At 43.1% G+C, this 20,010-nt stretch overlaps 1 protein-coding gene across 4 annotated transcripts in view; it reads left to right on the top strand.

Moving 5' to 3' along the window:
• Window positions 1-19,071, top strand: part of LOC139651166 (estrogen-related receptor gamma-like) — a 32,184-nt gene extending 13,113 nt beyond the window's left edge. Inside the window, exons 3-7 of one of the 4 annotated variants that reach the window (XM_071528013.1) lie at window positions 719-835; window positions 9,075-9,185; window positions 9,604-9,765; window positions 15,624-15,893; window positions 18,827-19,071. In XM_071528013.1, coding sequence (XP_071384114.1) covers window positions 719-835; window positions 9,075-9,185; window positions 9,604-9,765; window positions 15,624-15,893; window positions 18,827-19,071 — 905 coding nt within the window. Of the gene's footprint in view, window positions 1-718; window positions 836-9,074; window positions 9,201-9,603; window positions 9,766-15,623; window positions 15,894-18,826 lie in introns of all 4 variants that reach the window. The other 3 variants (XM_071528016.1, XM_071528015.1, XM_071528014.1) reach the window with 3 other exon arrangements.
• The last annotated feature ends 939 nt before the right edge of the window (window positions 19,072-20,010 follow it).

Raw genomic sequence — 20,010 nt, 5'->3', positions numbered from 1 at the left:
ACCGGAACCATGGCAAGCTAAAAAAACATATAAATAAATAAAAACATGGCAGCAGTTACATGGCAGCAGATACAATATGTCTGCTTTTCTGGCTGTTTTTGGATCGGAGTGATTATATTGCATAGGAAATATTTCCCATAGTGAGCCAACAACTGTCGAGACGGACTTGAATAATACATCGAGCTTTGCTACACGATATGGGAGCCTTAGATTGGCAACTCTAACAACAGCTCTCGGTCTGCTGGAAAACATTATGCAGAGTGCTGGGGTGTGTGTCCATCTCGTAGCCCTTGTGCTGTTGTGGGAGGGCAGCTTTCCCATCATCCTTTAGGTTAAGAAGGATGGGTTAGAAGGGGTCGTGGTGAGCCTTGCGGAGAGGACGCTCTGCATTAATGAAGCTAATTTATCTGTGAATCAAAGTGGGGGTGGGACTCTGGGGCGGGGAGGTGCTTTTTACATGTCCCATCAAAATGCCACTAAACCCTCCTCTCCTTCGAGAGTGTCACATGGGGTCACCTTGGGACAGGTGTATGTGTGTGTGTGTGTTTCTTTTGTGTCTGTGTGTCTGTTGTTCACAATTTTGATTCAGTGTATCCGGCCAGAGAAACTATAATTTTGATTTTGTGTTCTATTATATGCAAAAATGTAAGAGCAAATTCTTCCTTATATATGCACACAGAATTAATGAAGAAATCTTTTTTTTCCTAATCTTCTCCAGGGAATATTGAGTACAGCTGTCCGGCCACCAATGAATGTGAGATCACCAAAAGGAGACGCAAGTCTTGCCAGGCCTGCCGCTTCATGAAATGTCTCAAAGTTGGCATGCTGAAAGAGGGTGAGTACTAATTTTATCAACTGGTCATTTGTTTGGGTTTTGCTCCTTTCATTATCTCTTTCAACTTCAGATGCGATGTGTGGGTTATGTTGTTAGCTGGGTCTCAGCACTGAACATGATAAAGTTACATGATAGCATGATGAAAGTAGCTCAATAAAGACAACAAATCACTGTTGTCATGTGAAAATCTCGAAACTCCAATTTTGGTGATTTTTGTGTTTTAACTTGAATTGAAGGAGTAAATGGTTTTCTATGGGTTGAGAAAATACTACAAACTTTGGGCTTACAAAAACCATTTCAAAACCCATTGGATAACGTCAAAAAAGCATGGTGGTCAAGCTAAAAACAAATCTGTTTTTTAGTTCCTAAAAAGTTGACACTTTCGGAGATAGGAGCTTTTCACCCGACAGTGACGAAATATAAGATATCATAGAATCAAGACAAACATTCGTAAAGTCATGTGGACTTCAGACTCAAACCTCAGATCATTTCCACTTCAGTCTTGAGCTGGGGAATCAAGACCAAACTTTTCAAGATGTCTTGACAAGTATCTCTTCTGAGACAGCAAACCCACACAGTCCTACAGACTCACTCTGGGCAAGGCTAGAGGAATGGTCAGCGATCGGATAGGGAAGCTGGCTGCGGCCTTAGGGAGACACCAATGACATCACCCGCAAGCCTCACCTCTCCACACACCGCCGAGCCGCTCACCGCTGAGCTCGGACGGGTGGAAAACCTGCTGACTAGGTTGTTCCTACCAAGTCTGACTGAGGAGAGAAGTGTAACAGTACTCTTGAAAAGCACAAGCTGTTCCCCCAAGACTTCCCTCCTCTGGGCTCTGGGTGTCTCTCTCTCTCTCTCTCTCTCTCTCTCTCTCTCTCTCTCTCTCTCTCTCTCTCTCCCTCTCTCCCTCTCTCCATCTCCCTCCCCCCCTCTTGCCTGGCATATTGATCCGCTAAATGCTTTCCGAACATCCCACCTCACTTCCTGCATGTGTTGTTTCTCCTCCAGTGAGGGACCATTGGGAGTACAGAGGGAAAATCTAGCCGATAGATTTTTTTTTCTTTTTTTCAAGGGAAGAGGCGTTTTTTTTTTGTTTTTTTTTTACATTTGTGTGTTTAGCTAGAATAACCATTCTAAGCTGATGCATGAAGACTTTGGTTTTGAGCTGACCTTTTGCACATAGAAGGTATTATCACACCATGTCAACAAAAGAATAAGTGGTGGAGTTCAGCCCACTGTCATCCACATTTATTGTATGATATATGTCCGAATATAAAAAAAGAGCATTTTGAGAATTTCTTTATGGGCTTGACTTAGAGACACAACAGTCATAAATTTGCTAAAATATAAATGGAAATACATCCAGTTTCTTTGTGCTCTGCCAGCGCTGAACTCATCTCATAATAGAAGCCAACGACAGTTAGCTGCAATCTAACACAAGATTGTATGTCAGGGTCTTGGTAGACTTCCACTAATATAACTCACCTTTCACAATGTGCGTAGCTGTGTTTGTCCATCTCAGAATGAAGGGTCGTCCAGTGTATTGCCCATTGCAAATCCTATTTATACATGCACCTAGCCTTTTTTCAACAGTCTGATGTCTTCATCCCATCCTAAATATCTCACACTGAGGCTTTGACCCTGAGCCAAAACAAATAATGTTGCCTCAGAAATAAAGCTGAAACTATTAGCGCATGCTTAGGGGTAAAATGGCTGGGTATTGTCTGTGGCGGGCCACGCTAAGCCGTCGGTGTGGAGACTCAGTGTGCAGAGGGGAATTTGACTCCATAGCCTCCACTGCCTGCCGCTCTTGAGATATAGCATCACATGAGTTGCCGCTGTAGGTGATTCTCTGAAAGTGACGGCATTCAATTAAAAGGAAAAAGGACATTTAATCGCGGCACAGTGCGGTGGCCTGGCCTCTCGCAGACTTGGGGGGGCTTTGATCGTGGTATCAGTGGGGGATCGAGGCATGCCCTACTTCATGTAATGAGATCACCGTCGAGCAAGTGGCCGAGGGCTGGTCATGGAAAACGAATAATCACATAGTGAAAGATAAACGGCAAGTGTCTTATAGGATGCAGTGTAGTCTTGAGTCATGTTGAGAAGAGATAACAAACAACGTGACATCCACTGGATAAATTAGGAAAATATTGGAAATGGAAAAGATGATGTATTACATATAGGATAATATTACTGATTTATCAGGTAGGTCTAGATTCACCAACTTATTTATACTATGCAAACTTAATATTTTATAAGATGTGATTTTATTTGTGTGATTATTAGTACACAGACAATACCCTCATATTAGTAATTTTTTGTTGTCACTATTCATTTCTTTATGGCTCTTTTTTTCTTACTTGACAACTTACAAACCTCCGTTGCTCACAACATCCCAAAGTCCTGTTTATACTTTCTATGGTGAGACAATATCATATGAAATGCCTCGCACTGTAGAAGGTGCTGAAAGAACTTACGCGATCTGTCTTTCTAAATGTATCTAATATTTCCACCAGGAGCCTATAAGCTCCCCTCTGAGCATGCCATCCTGAATTATAAAGTGCCAGCTGCCGGGGTTAGACTAGTGCCATTGGTGGCAGGGGAACCCCTCCCTCCCATAACACCCACCACTAATCATCTGACTGCCCTCAGTCACCACCTCAGGCCTTGCAAAGTTCATTTAGGTGGCTTCAGGTGTGTTTGGAGTGGAGAGGAGGCCCAAACAAATCAACTGTTCAGGAGCGCAAAGAAAACTACGACCACAACGCAGTTCAGCAGGGAGTGGGAGAGGCATAATGAGTCAGTAAATACAATTAGGCAATTGATGAGGGAGTGTGAGTTACATCCCTCATCTACTTAATGCAGTGGGAGGTGTCCGGTGTGTATTAAGTCTGCTTGATAGTGTGTGTGTGTGTGTGTGTGTGTGTGTGTGTTTTCTAGCATGTGTAAGTGCATGTAATGTAAGTCTCAGTGGGTGTGACTAATATGTGTAGGGGTGTACAGTTTTTTGTGACAATGAATGTATTTTGTATGTTGTACCTGAGGGCAAAATAAATAAAAATCATGGGAACATAGTGGATGACAGGCTGCTTTCCAGATCAGGCTTCACTGCCTTGCTGCAGCATGCTGCCTGGATTTGGGTGGAAGGTAGCGGGCGGCTGTCTGAGTAAAGCAGCCTTGCTCATTGGCCCCTTAAATGTCCAGCTGAGCCTGATAAAAGGTCACAGGCTCAATGGAAAAACTCTCACGTAATTATAACTCGCAGAAGGTATGGTGTCGCTCACCATTGCCAGCACTCAGTGCCCATAGCTAATGGCGGTGCTAATACCCCGTAGCATTACTGTATGGCGTTTAATGTTGTAAGAAATAGTGAACCAATTTTTTTTTTCTCCTTGATGTTTTATTGTGACTCTTGTTATTTTTTAGTACAGATAATTTTTTTTTTTTCAATTTAACAATTTTAGTGCTGTAAAATTTGCATATGTCTGTGCTCTACTAATCACATGATTATGTTAACAAATTAGCATGTTATAAAAAAGTATGTACTGTAAATAGAAGTGTAGACAACTCTTCTGCTGATTTTCTTTCATGTAATTCAAATTTTCAACCAAAATGAATAGAAGACACTCTTGTTTAGCCTGCGTTATTCTGAAGTTAATGCTTGCTAATTTTAGCGTCAACCTATCCCAGTGTTTCTGCGGTGTATGTGGCGTATTCTGTGCTGGTGGGTATTTTCTGACACCACTGTAATGTGGTGGATGAATGCAAGTGGCCAGACTATTTTGGCAACCTACACCGCTGTCTCGCCCTCGCCCCGACCACAGATAGGAATCAGCAGTCTTTCCTGAGCGAACGTGGCTAGCGGGGTAACGTTACAGCCTTATTTTCCTCCAGCCACATACACAAAAGATTAGTAAAGCCATATCCAATATCACAGACTGTCAGGTCCCTTCCCAATCAATAGGCTTAGATCAGAAACCAATCTATACACCAAGATTACATCATCAAAATAAAGATATAGCAAAAGTCTATAATGTATGGCTGCCTATAAAGTCTTACCCAGGCCAATACATTTGAACAGCACAGCTTATGTTTTGTCTACAAAGGCAAGTTAGTCTATTTTTCTGTTGCTCAAGGCACATCTGTAAACTCAAGGGAGCTGAACTTTAAGGACAGAACGTTATGTGAGCCCTTGACACTTTGCTTTTTTTTTTTTCCCCTTGTTGTACCACAAGCCTGCCTATCTATCAGCGCATGTATGGGGCCTTGTGTGCTTTTAAGGGCGTCAAAGTAGCAGGCGGACTGTGCGCCCACCCGGAGGGTCTGGGTTGGCCTGTCCTCACTGTCTGGCAGGTGATAGATCAGACACGGAGGCTAACACGTGTTCCTCTGAAGAAGGGGATTTAGCGAGGTGTTGACCCCTTTACAACCCTCCGCTACACACACTCAGCTCACAACACACACTCGCGTGTTCATGTACACACACGCCAAATGTATATCACCTCTGACAAGTGACATGGAATAAGACCCTGAGGAACATGTTTCCTGCTGGCACCTCTCTCTCTCTCTCTCTCTCTCTCTCTCTCTCTCTCTCTGTTTCTCTCTTTCACCCACTCTCACACACACACACTTGTGTGAACACCACGCAGCCAGTTAAACACATGCCACGCCAATACACCAGGGATCCCGAATCGACCCGGCCATCTCCAGCCGTGCAGATGTTTTCGATTACCAGCACATTTGCGGTCAGGGTGGCTCTGTAATACACAGTAATACCCCTTCTGGACACGGTGGCTCAGATTTATGAAAAGTGTAAAACATGATAAAGAGAAGGATGCCAGTGTGTGCTGTCATGGGAGAACAACCCCGGCTTTGTCCCGTCAGCCCATTGGGGGTTAGAGCAGGTGGGACGCCATCTTGATACAATCCCACCCCCCCTCGTCCCATACCCGCTTTCTCCTGCCCTCCCTCGCTCCCTCTCTCCATCCCACCCAGACTCCACGCAATCAAACAGAGGCTGTCCGATGGAAGTCGCATTGGAAGGGCAGGGTCCCACTGCCTTGAGAGGGGCGAGCAGCCATGGAGGAGGGGGGCATATGCTGCATCCCTCCGATTTTTCCCAGCTAAAATAGGGTCCTCCTAATCTCCCTTTGGCAGTGTTAGCCAGCCAGCCCATTCTGACACATTCTCTAGAAAGAAGTGCCTCTGACAGGTGAGGGGGCTGAAAATAGTTGTGTGAGACGCACACGCGCATATGTTCGTACACACACACTTACAAGCATGATACGTACTGTATGAACCACACACATATACGCAAAAGAAATGATACCACATGACACACGCTGGCAGCCACACAAAGCAAAACAGCCGCTTCACCTGGAATGCACTTCAAGGTAGCGCCGGTCAATACAGATATTGAATGTGAAAGGGAAGCTGGGGGTCAGGTGGCCCTAAGGATTGCTCTGATTCCTATGCAAACACGCCTCATCCTCTTTCCACACACACATGCACACACACACACACACACTCACACACATGCACATGCTCACGCCCACAGCAATGATGGACTGTCACCCAATAACTTTGTGTCCCAGCCCATCTCGCTCATAGCCTGCAGTAAAACAGTCATGTGCATAGATCTCGCCGAGCTCGTAACATCCAGCACACACACAACCACATACACACACACACACATATATCCCCCCCCCGCCACACCACCTAACCCCCTCCATCCATATTTTGGCTGCCACACTTTAGGGGCCCACAGCCATAAAAAATGGGGCTGGATGCTTTTAAGATGATCTGTGCACCCGACTGGCCCCGATGTCCCAGGCTCTCTCACTACCAAGACACAGGCTCTCTTCTGGGCTGCATTGTCTTGAAACATATAGGGCGCTGTGGCTTGGGCCTGAGAGGTGTGGAATGCGGTATGGATGATGACACAAGCCCAGAGACTTGCCCCCCCCCACCCCCACCTCCCCCATCCCTCCCTCCCTCTCCAAGGGCCTCATCCAGCTGTCTTGTTGTGGTCAGATTCTCAGTACTGGGCCGTATCACATGGGGAGGAGATAATCCTGCACTGGTTGGATCAGGCACTGGCCGGGACAGGGAGGGCTGTCGGGGAGGAGACGTATACCCGATGCTGAGGATGGGAAAGAGAGAGGAAAAGAGAAAGAGAGAGAGAGAGGGGGAAAGGAGAAAGAGAGAGAGAGAGAAAGAGATATCTTGCAGAAAACCGATAAGTTTAGCCAAAAACAGAGCTTGTTCTTTCTTATTCCCTATCCCTCCCATTCCTTTATCAGTTTTGAACCTTTTATTCTATTCTCTTCGTCTTTTCCCTCCCTCATTCGTTCTGTTTTTCTGCTTTGGCTCTCTGGTCTCTGCCGTGAGCTGTGCTGCTAAGCTGTAAACTGAAACTGGTTAGCGCTGAGCTCTTAATTCTTGTCAGCGTCTATTAATTATGGACCAGTTGGATGTTCCAGTTGAAACAGCCCCCGCGGATCTTGGAATTCTGACTCCGGCTGTTTGGGCACTTGTCGCTTGTCGCAGCCACATGACCCTGCAGCCCGCAGCAGGGAAGCCAGTGTGTGTGTGTGTGTGTGTGTGTGTGTGTGTGTGTGTGTGTGTGTGTGCAACCGCATGCTTATGCGTATGTGTATGCATGGTGGTAGATGTCAGGGACAAAAGGAGCAACAATTCACTGTCACTTAGCTTGACAAGTCTATGTTAAGTGAATTTAGAGGATACACCTGCTTAATATATTTTTGTATCAGACAAGCTTATTGTTCTGTAAGCCTTTACTAACTGCATATCCTCTTGTAAATTAGGCCTATGTGTGTCATTAAATAGAGAGGAAGTATTGAATTGATTTAAATATCTGGAGTACTGCACACAGTTTCCTAGTGCAATTTATACTTTTAAATTTATCTTAACCAAGAATAATGGTTAAAACAACTACTAAAGCTCCATCTATCCCAAACCAAGTGCCTAGCCGCCTAACTGACTAATTAAAACCACATCCACATGTGTTCAAAGAACAAGAAGTCTATTTGCAAGCCTTATTGATTACTTTAAGGCGTACAAATGGAAAGCTGTGTTAGGAGAGGGGCTCTCGATTTAGCTTCAATCTGCCAGGCATAAAATGATCTCACTGTGTTTGCTGGGAAGAATGAGCTCCCTCTGGGCATGGTGGGTAATTAGGTTAGTGGATAGTCGGTGTCAGGAAATTGAAAGACCATCCTAATCGGATTCTTTTGTTTCCAGGGGAATCAAAGGAATTTATATGAGTCACTGGGAAATCTCACACGACTCAATTCCACTTGACCATGTAAAATCTGTTTGCTCTCCCTCTATGTGCAAACAACTTTTAATACAACAGTGTAACGCCAGCACATGAAGTGCATTTGATGTTGCCCGTGTCCTTTGAGATGGCTTTCAAGATAATCCCAGATATGTCACGTTTGTATACTAACTAGGTACTTACACTCTTCCACCGTTAACGAGAAAGTATTGAACAGTCCCTCTTTCCAGTCAGAAGGTTAAGAGTGAAGGAAACAAACTCTGTTGTCCCAGTTACAGTATATGCATATAATCACAAATAAATTACTACATTATTGAAAAGAATTCACTTCCTGCATGTGGTTGGTATATGGTAGTTATGGTTATATCCTGTTTGAAATGTGCTATGGTTGAAAAAAAAAATTGGGATGGAGTTGTATATGATACTAAAGAAATACTCCAGTTTTGATTTTATTCAGGAAGTACAAAAACAGTGAAATTCTTGACAGAGGATTATGACTCAGCAAAATATATGCAAAGAAGTCATGTTTCTCAATACCGTTAGTTGCACTGCCATTGAAGAAGCTATTATTAGTAGTAGTTGTAGCAATAGTAATAGTATAAAATGGACTGTATTTCAATTAATCTTAAAAATGTTGGATTTAGTCAGCAACCTCCTTTTGTTACTTTAAAGTGTTAGATATTAAACTACAATGAAACAATGTTTTAATTTTATGTTTCTCTCTGTTCTATGTGTGTTATATATTGTGTTCATTTATGGGACTGTCTTACAGAGCTTTTCAGGCTGCAATATAGTTTTCACAGAAAAAAGTCTATTTCAGCAATTCTATTCTATTCTATTCTATTCTATTCTATTTTATTCTATTCTATTCTATATTGTTCTATTCATGAGTGTATTTGGTTTTGCTGAAAATAATATGATGATGTTTTGCAGGTGTGCGTCTGGACCGGGTGAGAGGGGGGCGGCAGAAGTACAAGCGGAGGTTGGACACGGAGAACGGGTCCTACCTCGGCCTCACCATCCCCCCTCCTGCCAAAAAACCATGTGAGTCACGCAAAGGTTTCTGTCTGATTATCCCACCTAGTCAAATATTGCGAACTTGGCTTGTACCATAACATTACTGATAGGCTTCATTTTGTTTAATTGCATATAGTGTAACATGGTAGAATTTTTCTAATTTAAATCATTAAATTGCCATATTGCACAGAAATTTCAGTTATGCGACAGTCAGACTTACCAGCAGACCTACCTGTCTCCCTTTTAGACCTTGCAAAATCTATTATGGCATGCTAGGGTATCATTTAATGTCTCATTTTCTTCCCCGGTATGCTTTCTATTTTTCCTTGATAAAAAAAAAATCTTGCTATTCTGTCAGAGGAAATTATAGTCACACAACACACTACCTTCTCTCTCTTTTTTCCTCTCTTTCTCATCCCTCCATCCACCCCCCTCTCTCTCTCAGTGACTAAGATCGTTTCCCATCTGTTGGTGGTGGAGCCAGAGAAGATCTATGCCATGCCTGACCCCACTATGCCCGACGGGGACATCAAGGCCCTGACCACGCTGTGCGACTTGGCCGACCGCGAGCTGGTGGTCATCATCGGCTGGGCGAAACATATCCCAGGTAGAAAGACATGACTGATATGAATGGCTGATGACTTCTCACCCTTAGCTCTGTGTTGTCCAGGATCTGGTTTTCTTAACATTCAAATTTCTTAATGGGATGCCTCAATATTTCCTAACACGTAAAATATTTTTCTACTATGCCAAAAGTGTGCAATGCTTGGAGCTATGCCAATTAAGTGAATTAAACACATTCAACACTACTACCAACAATTGATAGTAGCACAAACTATAACAAACCTACTTTGATCATATTTTGAATTCATAAATTATAAAATAATGACATATCGCAAATAGATGTGGATTTATCTGACCAGCTATATTAACTCTGTTAAATTCTTTCTAATTAAATTCTCAAACTGTATCACAAATGTGGTAAATTGCTCATGGGCTGTGGTAACATGAGTAATGTAAGGAAACATAATAGTTCTTATGCTGTTGGTAAATTAAGGAAGAAGATCCAAATTCACTGTTAAATTTGCTGAAACCATACAGTATGACATTATTAAAGTAGTTCACTGACTATTGCACACACTCACGTGTCTGAGCTCACGCATACACAATCACACACACACACACACACACACACATGCATACAGCGAGAGACACACACACACACACACACTGATGCACACACACAGGATAATTAACATCTGCTACTCATCTGCACCTAAGGGAGAAGCTAGTCCCATATTCTAAAATCTAATCAATAAAGAGCAGCTGAAACCTTTGATTTGACTGGGTAGGGTGGGAGGAGGAGGGGGGGGTCCGCCCCTATGTCAATGTATTCCATTTCAATCCCAGACTTAAAGAAGGCAATCCTCTTACTTACTTAAAGGGACTACACAGGGCCTGTGTGGTAAAATTGATTTATTTAGGGAAATACTTATGGATTTCTCCCGTCCGTGTTGACGAATTCTTAAATACAACTTGTTATGCAAATACTCTTAGATCTTCTTTTCTTTTTATCTCTATCAGTTTGAAAATAAAAAGACACTTTTGAACCTAATGTGCTTAAAGGGAGCACAGGGTGTGCTCAAAAAGCATGCATCAAATGAACATATATCTGTACCCAAAATTGCACATGGAGCCAGCTCAATAAGGTGCAGCAGTGTCATGCACAGTGTTTAAAATGTATTGTAGGAATCATAAGACATAACAATATTTTAGAAATGCCATCTTTCTATACAAAAATATACATTTCTACTACTTCTGTAGTGTAGAAAAAAAACTACTTTGAAGTTTTTGAATATGTGTTCTTACACCTTGTAGTATATTTATATCTTCACCATAGCGAAGAACATAGCTATTGGACTTTTCTTTTTCTACCTGTAGATTTCACATTATTCACTCATTTCCCACCTGGCACTACTCTGGGCAGCTGCTTGACTCTCCGGACTGTCCAGTGTTACCCTGAATCATAATCTGTGGTCAGATTTACTTAATTAATGCAATTTGGTGTGGAGGATAGACTTTCCAAAGATACATGGGAGTTGTGTAGTCTGATTAGGAGATTAGGCTGCGGAGTGACCCTGGGGAAGGAGGCAGGGGTGCTGTCTCACCACTCTGCAATTTACACTGGGAACAGGCTCAAACAGGGACAGAGGGAACATCACTGACCCAAATGCCCACTTCCCTCCCTGACCTCTTTTTGGTCCAACATCTTGAGAATGTGGATATGTGTTAGCTGGCTTTTTTTTTTTTTCTGGGAGAGAAAATGAGGGCGAATGAGAATCAGATCTTGCTATGTAAGCATCATAAGCATTTTAGCTGTAGGGGTGTAGAGATGAATTCAAGAAACTCACTGTCACATTTTTTGGACTTCAATCTCGAAAATCTAAAACAAAAAACTGCACTTGAACATTTCTGTGTGTAACTATTGATCTTGTATGCTGTGAAGATCTAAATCCAGACCTGACAAGGGGAGCACAGAGATATTAAAGGGGGATGTGACACTCTGGGGACATTTTACCCCGGGCCACCAGGTCAGAATGTCACCAAGAGACGATTAAGACAAAAGGGGTCCCTACAGTTTAACAGTCCACTCCTACCATTACACTCATAGCCCACTGCACAAATGGCTTTAACGATGAGGTAATAAGAGTCATTACCACCGATCGCTCCATTAATGTAAAAGTCCTTCAACACCTAAATGCAGAGACCTGGGAAGAAACATGCAATGTTGGACAGTTTTTCTGTTACTCTTTGTCAGTTTGAAGGCTTAAATATTTGTGGTGAAAAGCTGGTGTGTGACAATTGCAACTTAATTTGATGTACTTTGACTCCAATGTACAGTATTTCTCAAAATAATCACAGGATACTACCACTACGTGACACATTTTGTAGTTGTAAACAAAAATTGGCCACCAGTTAGTGGCGCAACTGTTAGGAGACATGGTATCCTTGTGCGTGCGTAGCAAAGGCCTGAGTTCAACATGTTTGTGCGCATGGCTGTAACTCATCACCAGGCAGCCATTGATTGGATGCTACACTTACACACACTGTCATGAAAATGGAAGAGGAATCATTGCACGGTTGTTGGGGGTCAGGGGTGGCCACTAATTTGTGCAGCTGCTAACACACACCGTCTCAGACGCACGCGCTACATGTGCACATTTACATGCTAGGCAACAGCTTTCATCACCCTCTGGTACTTAATGTTCACGCAGTTCAGAGCATCTCTTTCTTTCTCTTTCTCTCTTTCTCTGTCACTCACATGCACAGACTCTCTCTACCATCATATCTCTCACACACTCTCTCTCTTCCTTGTTCTCTTGTTCCCCTGGCTCTCCCCCTCCTACTCCTCCTGCTCATATAGGGCCCTCTAGTCTCATTATTACCTCTGTCTTTTTATTAGGCCCATTAGGGCTCTTAGGAGGCCTGTAATGATACTAAATGAATAGAGAGTGAACTGCTGTCTGTTTTAGACCTAGCTCTCAATGACAGCTTCAAGCTTCACTGCCAACCACTCAGTCACTCGATTGTACTGAATAGGGATTCAATTACTTATCTGATCTGTACCTTTACTGTACTGTTGCAGTACCGGAACCATTTTCCTTTTTGCTGTGTAGGGCTACAAACAATAGCTAAACGTTACTTGGTGTTTTGAGGCTTTGGTACCTTATCATAGAAATAGATGTTGGTGAAAATCATTAGCAGTAGTAATAACAGTCGGATGAACTGCCACATACAGTATTTCATTGCAAGTAGAATGCAAAAGAAACCATGAATTTATTTTCTGGTAGAAATTAAAATTTTCATTCACTGGCCTTATCTAAACACATCGCAGATATTAATTCCATTACTTTGAGTGCAGTGGAACCCTGTGGTATCCCCGGTCTCTTCTCATGCTTTTTGTCACTGCAAGGGAAGGAAACAGGAGCGACAGAGATATAGACGTTCCCCAGTTTGCTCGATATTGTGTCATGTTTGGTCAAACGGCAGTAAATCAGTGGGGTGAAATATTGATATTTCATCAGGGAGAATCACCCTCCACAGCGACACTTAACTCAGCCACCTCCGGGCGCCGCACCTGAAGCTCCGGGGTGACCCCCAGGGAGCCAGGAAGTCACTCCATCACTTCAGTAAATTGAGTGGAAAGGAAAAAAAAAACAGGCTGTGGAAAAGAAAGGAATGATGAAGAAAAGAAGGAGACAGTTGAAGTTGGTGACAGATAGTTGAGTGTTCTGTCACACAATGTATAAAACGATGTAGTGCAAAAAAAAAAAAAAAAAAACATTACCAACTGAGCACATGCAAATGAAATAGTGCTCCAAACGTAGATAGTGCACTTCATTATATTTAATATAACTCATTCATTATTGGTTTTCTGGTATGCTTTATGAGAAGCTTGATGCATTGTTCATAAGCATAATTAATCGTGTTCGATTGGTCTTACTGCATACTGTTCCTTTTAACTCGCTTTAGGTTGCAAATATATATTTTTCCAGAAAAGTGACATGTAAGGTTTAAAGTGAATGATCTTGCCTCATTATTGTAAATACCCCTTGCAGAGTACAGGCCATTCATTTTCTTGCAACAGTTGCAAAATATATTACAGATTCTAGTGGGAATAGAGAGTAAATTTATGAATTCCTGATGCGGCCTACAGTATCTACACTGTGCGGTCCCACAGCCCTCCCATCCCCCTGCTAAACGTGTACCGGATGTCCTCCATCAACTGTCTGTTTGTCAGATCTGAGGCTTGGATCGATCCCCCTTTCGCATTTGGTGGACTGATTACAATCTACTAATCAATGACACCCCCAGCACTCTTTTCTCTCTCTCGCTCTCCCTCATTCTCTCTCTCCCCATCGTTTTCTCTATTTGCTTGATAAGAGCCATTGGGAGGGCCTCCTTTTAAGTCAACCTGCCCCATTCCCATCCATGCAGCCTCAGATTTAAGTAAGCACAGTGGTGGGTTCAAGGCCCTGGTCAATACCCCCAATCACCTTCCTATTCACCATAGAGAAGTGAAAGGTATTGTGGTGGTTGAAGTCCTTTCAGTCGTCTGTCTGTTTGATGTGGTGTGTGTGAATGTTAGTAGGGAGAGTTGATGGGTCGACCTCTCGGGGCGACGGCAGAGGTTTTGTTACTCTGAGTTCAGAAGGTCGAACACTTGGGACTAAAGAATGAAGGAGGGGTTATAGGTAAAAACAGGTTTGCTTTTTTTGTTTTCTCTTGGACCTCTGTTTTGGTGGATTCACAAAATGTTTCTGGTAATAATGTTATATGTCACCTAGTATTAATAATGTAATTAATTTTAAAAGAATTCCAATAACTGCTTCTCTGGCTGAAATGATCAACTTAAAGTCACAACGAAACTGCATTTTGAAGACACCTTGCTTCCTTAATGTGATGTATTTCCAGGATATTGGTGCGGAACATAATGCAGTGAGAGATCATTCAAAAGTGTAAACCAATGGGAGATCATTTAGGGAGAGAAGTGCAGTTTTATTTGATGGGAGGGGCAGAGCACTTGTTTAAAAATCTGTGATGGTTTTTTTGGTTGGAATTTTTATTTTGCCTCCTGATGAAGTCACCACTGAAGATTTTCCATTTTCCACGAAGTAAAAGTAATGAGAGTTTGATATAAAAATACAATAAAATACATTTTTGTCATTTCTTTGGCATGAATTGTCAAATAGGAGTATAATATGATAGTTATAAAAAGCTAAAAAGGCAAAAAAGTCATTTTTCATTTCAGTGTGACTTTGTTATGGCAGACAATGACGCAAAGTAGAAGTAATGGTCACTGGACCAATGGACATTGAGGTCACTTTCATTTCAGCCCATTCAGGAAGTGGAATTTCTATAAAATCCAAAATGATTGCTCTTAAAATACTTCATATATCTATTCTCTAAAATAATCCAGAATTACTTTCTTATTTTTTGTGTTTGTTGTTCACGTTTCAGTTCAAATTTATGAACCGCCCCAAATCCTGAGCAGTCAACACTGACGAGTGGATTTGTCCTCAGTCAGGGGCGACTCAGGCAGTTCTGTACTGGGCAGCAGAAGGACTGTCTGTTGACGGCTGAGGGTTGAAGTGGCCCGGGGTCATGTTTCAAAGGCCTTAACACTTGGCTGATTTATATCCTTCTCTTAAGCTGCCCCGTACAGCGGCCTCTGTTTCAAGTCAGGCTTTTCTGGAGGCATACGGCACACACAGCCCTTAAAGCATATGGAGGGCTTGAGACTGCCAATGACAGTGCAGCGAGGTTAACGGGTTGATCTCATGCTTTGTCATGTGTTTGTACAGTATGAGCGCCCAGTAGTACCTGGACTATCTGGAAAAAAAATCAGAAAAAACTCAGAAAAGCAGCCAAAAGCACTGATTTTTTTTTTTCTTAATCCGGCAGGTTTTTCCACTCTCTCACTGGCAGACCAGATGAGTCTACTGCAGAGCGCCTGGATGGAGATCCTGGTGCTGAGCATCGTGTTTCGCTCGCTGCCCTGTGAGGAGGAGATAGTGTACGCAGAGGACTACGTGGTGGACGAGGAGCAGGCCAGGCTGTCCGGCCTGCTGGACCTGCATGTGGCCATCCTGCCACTGGTCCGACGCTACAAGAAGCTGCGCATGGAGAAGGAGGAGTTTGTCACGCTCAAAGCCATCGCCCTCGCCAACTCAGGTGAGGTCACACACACATAGATTTACACACACAGACATGTACATGTGCACACACAGACACACACAACAAATATCATTTCACCAGTTACAGACAAAAATTAGGGTATAGTGTAAGTGAGTATTGGTTGGGACACTTGAACTTGACAGTGAATAATAGAAAGATAAAGTTTCCACTTGTAAGTCTACCTACTCCAGTTTGTATGGAATGATTTATTTATCATCAACAACTTCTGTATTTCGTCCTATAAGACCGAAGTCTCAGTGAGCCTGACAGGAAGATACATCTCTATGGTGTATCTCAAATGAATCTAGGTACTTGGTATTCAATTAAAACAAACAAAGAAATAAAACAAAAATGGTCAGGTGACTGTCTATCTTCTGAGCCGATCAGCTCCATAATGAAGGTTAGGTGATAAGAAGGGACAAAAAGGTCAGGAACATGGCTATTTAATTAAATCCCCCCCCCCCCGTGTGTGTGTGTGTGTGTGTGTGTGTGTGTGTCTACACCTGAGTATCTATATTTTAATTTGTGTGTGCGTATGCAGGTTTGTGTGTGTGTGATGTGTGTGTGTGTGTGTGTGTGTGTGTGTATATGCCTGTCTATCTATATTTTAATTTGTGCGTGCGTACACATGTTTGTGTGTGTGTGTGTGTGTGTGTGTGTGTGTGTGTGTGTGTGTGTGTGTGCACATGCCTGCGTACATGTGTGATTGTCACATTGCGCTCCCATTCTCTCCATCTCCATAACAGTAGCTGCCAGCGCGCCACAGCCGAGGGAGATATATTTAGCATTTCATTAGGAAAACAGGGGCTGTCAATAAAATGTGTTAAGTGGAGTGGAATGAGCGTTGGGGAGCGACGGGCCTCGTTTGTTCCGATGTGAAGATGCCGCGCTCGTATCGACAGTTTGCTTTTCATGAGGCCGGGCCTGTCCCCCCGACTAATCAATGCCTGTTAGGAGTCTTTTCTCCTGCCTGACTGAAAAATGAAAAATGCTGAGCCCAGAGCTTTAGTCTTCAGATGACAAACTCTCCACGGGAGAGTGGGATGCGGCAGGAGGAGAGAGGGAAGGATAAACGGGGGGGAGAGGGTGGGGTAAGGGGGGGATGGGGTGGAAAGACACGGGGATGTTTGGAAAGGTAAGGGAGAAGTGTGAGAGAGGAAAGGACGGGTTGAGCGGGAGGCTCAAGGAAGGGCGAGAGGGCAGCCTCGGCTCGTTTGAACACCGTCTCGGAGAGCTTGGGCTCCGGGGGTCCTGTGGGTGTGACAGCTGTGGAAATTCATGGCCATTGATTTTGTAATTAGCGGAGTATCGACGGGATTGACGCCAGGCTGCTGACGGATTACATGGAAATTGTTTCTTCAAAGTTAGTTTTGCATTCCGCCCCTAACCTCCTTGAACACGGACGCACACGCGCACATGCGAAAATGTTCACGCTCTCTCTGCCATTTACACACACTGACACACATATGAAAATGTGTTCTTTCTCTCTCTCTCTCTCTCTCTCTCTCTCTCTCTCTCTCCCTCTGTTTCACATACACACAACCACACCACACACACACACGCACGTTCAGGCAGCCAAACGAGGCTCAGATCAGTATTAACATGAAGGTTTCAAATGAAGAGTGCTGGAACACATGTGCGGTCCACATAGCCTACTTAATTTCCCAAGATAGAAACGCAATTTACACAGAAGGCGACTGGTAAAAGAGACTTAATCAGTCAGTTAGGAACATAATTAGCCTTGTACTTTCCTTTTTTCTGCCTCATTTACACGTTCATACACGATCTTACTCCACTCTGCAACTTTTGAGACACATAGCAGAGCAGAGACTGATTTAATTCACTCACACACTTCAATCAAGTTTGGTTTAGCTTTAGCAATGAACAACGTTTAGGATTAGATGAGTCAAACTTTACTGTTACTGTTGAGAGAAGAATTCTTTAGCTTCAATTCTAGTAGAGTTAAATTCACATCTTGTTTTGCACAATATGTTTTTCCAGTGCATCTATCAGTTAGTGGATGGTGGATATTATACACATACAGATTAGAAATGACAGTAAATGCTGATTGTTGCTCACATCGCTGTGAGTCTGTACGGTGAAATCGGCTGAAAGGAAGCCAAGCTGCTTGTCCATTCTGACATTCTCAGTCTGCCCGTCCTTTGGAGGACAAGTATATATTTTTTTTCCAACTTGCAGACTTATACATATACTTATAGAGAGCAGTTTTTAATAAGTCTCAACTGGTTTTATTTTAGAGCCTATACATAAGGGGGCCAACTGCTCTTTCTTATGGAAATGAAGGCCATCTGCCGCCATCATTCAGCTGAACGATATCCTAGTAATGCAGCCATCTGAATTCATTAGCGGGGGGATGTATGTGGTCCATGATACCAAAAGAAATGAATCTTTTTCCTGTCCCACCGTATATTTATACAGCCCTACAGTGCCTCTCCCTCTCTCTCTCTCCCTAGAGTCCTGGCCATGCATAGGCATTTATTTAAGGAGCGTCATTAACCACTAACAAGAGAAAACCTCTCTCCAAAATTGCATGTTTGCAAAGACAGGCTGCAGAATTTAAAGCCGGCCAATGCTGCTGCAAAACACAGAGGTCCTGCTGTAGCTGTAGACTTCGTATTTTGTCACAGCATAGGTTAATAGAAAATGCTGTTTTGATTTTCAAGTTATTTCTTAAGCATGACAGCAATCAACGGAGCTATAAATGTATTATTTAATCTGTGTATTATTAAAATGTGGCATTGAAAAAATAATGATCTTTCTTTCTTCCTCTCTTTCTGTCTTCCTTTCTTTTTTCTTTCTTTCTTTCTTTTTTTCTTGCTTTCTTTTTCTTCCTTCCTGCTTTCTCACCTTCATTCCTTCCTTCCCTCCTTCCTTCCCTCCTTCCTTTTCTTCCACCCTCCCTCCTCCAGACTCCATGCACATAGAAGATATCGAGGCGGTCCAGAGGCTCCAGGACTCTCTCCACGAGGCTCTGCAGGACTTTGAGGGCTCCCAGCATGCGGAGGACCCTCGGCGGGCGGGCAAGCTGCTAATGACCCTGCCGCTGCTCCGCCAGACCGCCGCCAAGGCCGTGCAGCACTTCTACAGCATCAAGATGCAGGGCAAAGTCCCCATGCACAAACTATTCCTGGAGATGTTGGAGGCCAAGGCTTGACGATTGGGGCCCGATGTTTGACGGACAGCTGCATCACCCAGTCGAGGCGATGGACGGCCCGTGAAAATGAGGCGGTTTGCCAACTGAAGGATGAAGCTCAGACTCGTCGGTCATTTTAACACCTTCAGATAGTAATAAAAATAAAAGGGACAACGAGAAGTGGTTTGAAAAGGGTGAATATCAACCTGATTGGTGTGGGATCACGATAATGTATATAAAGATGCTGTGTACAGAAATCAGGCAACCGAGGTCTTGTTATAACCACAGACCCATTGCTCTATATCACCTGAAGCTTCTGTGAATTTGTTTCTTATCTTATTTTCATCTCGAAATGGAAAGTGTGTTAATATAAATGTCCTAATGAACTGTACGGCTAATATGGCCACATATGTGTTTTGTTTTTGTTTTTTCTTTCTTTCATATTTTCTAATCTCAGTTGTTAAAGCAATAGTCTCTAACTGGTCTACATATAATACGTGTACTGTATATTGTGTGACATTGCACTGGGTGGGGGGAAGACTTGTTAGACATATTCTTATATTCGTCATCAACCTCAAAGAAAGGGGGGGCGCCCGCCATGGGTATGTAAGATTCTCGATTTCCTCGTAACATATTTACCTCGTAGTAGCTTCATCGACTCGGTGGTTATAGTCAACTTGGTGCTTACAGGAGGAAAGTGGTTGGCTAGTGATCATAGTTCACAAAGAGTTTGCACTAAGCATCTGGTCTATAAATAATGTGGCAATAATGGGTATTGTGCTAACAAGCTCTGTCTGGTAGTGTCTGAGTGTCCGTCAGTGGTTATTGCTTATAGAAACTAACACCCAACACCCCCCAACCCCGCCCTCTCTGTGCTCAGTCTAGATTATATTCAGTGTCCTCCAGAAATATCGGCAACTAAAAGGGCTGTAAAGCATACATCACAAAAGACGAGCTATA

The sequence above is a fragment of the Centroberyx affinis genome, unplaced genomic scaffold (assembly GCF_046629955.1).
Source record: "Centroberyx affinis isolate AG114_WGS23_722 - 3 ecotype Tasmania unplaced genomic scaffold, CSIRO-AGI_Caff_v1 ptg001600l_1, whole genome shotgun sequence".
NCBI lineage: Eukaryota > Metazoa > Chordata > Actinopteri > Beryciformes > Berycidae > Centroberyx > Centroberyx affinis.
The sequence above is the reverse complement of the archived record's forward strand: the minus strand, read 5'-3'. Positions and strand labels throughout refer to the sequence as shown.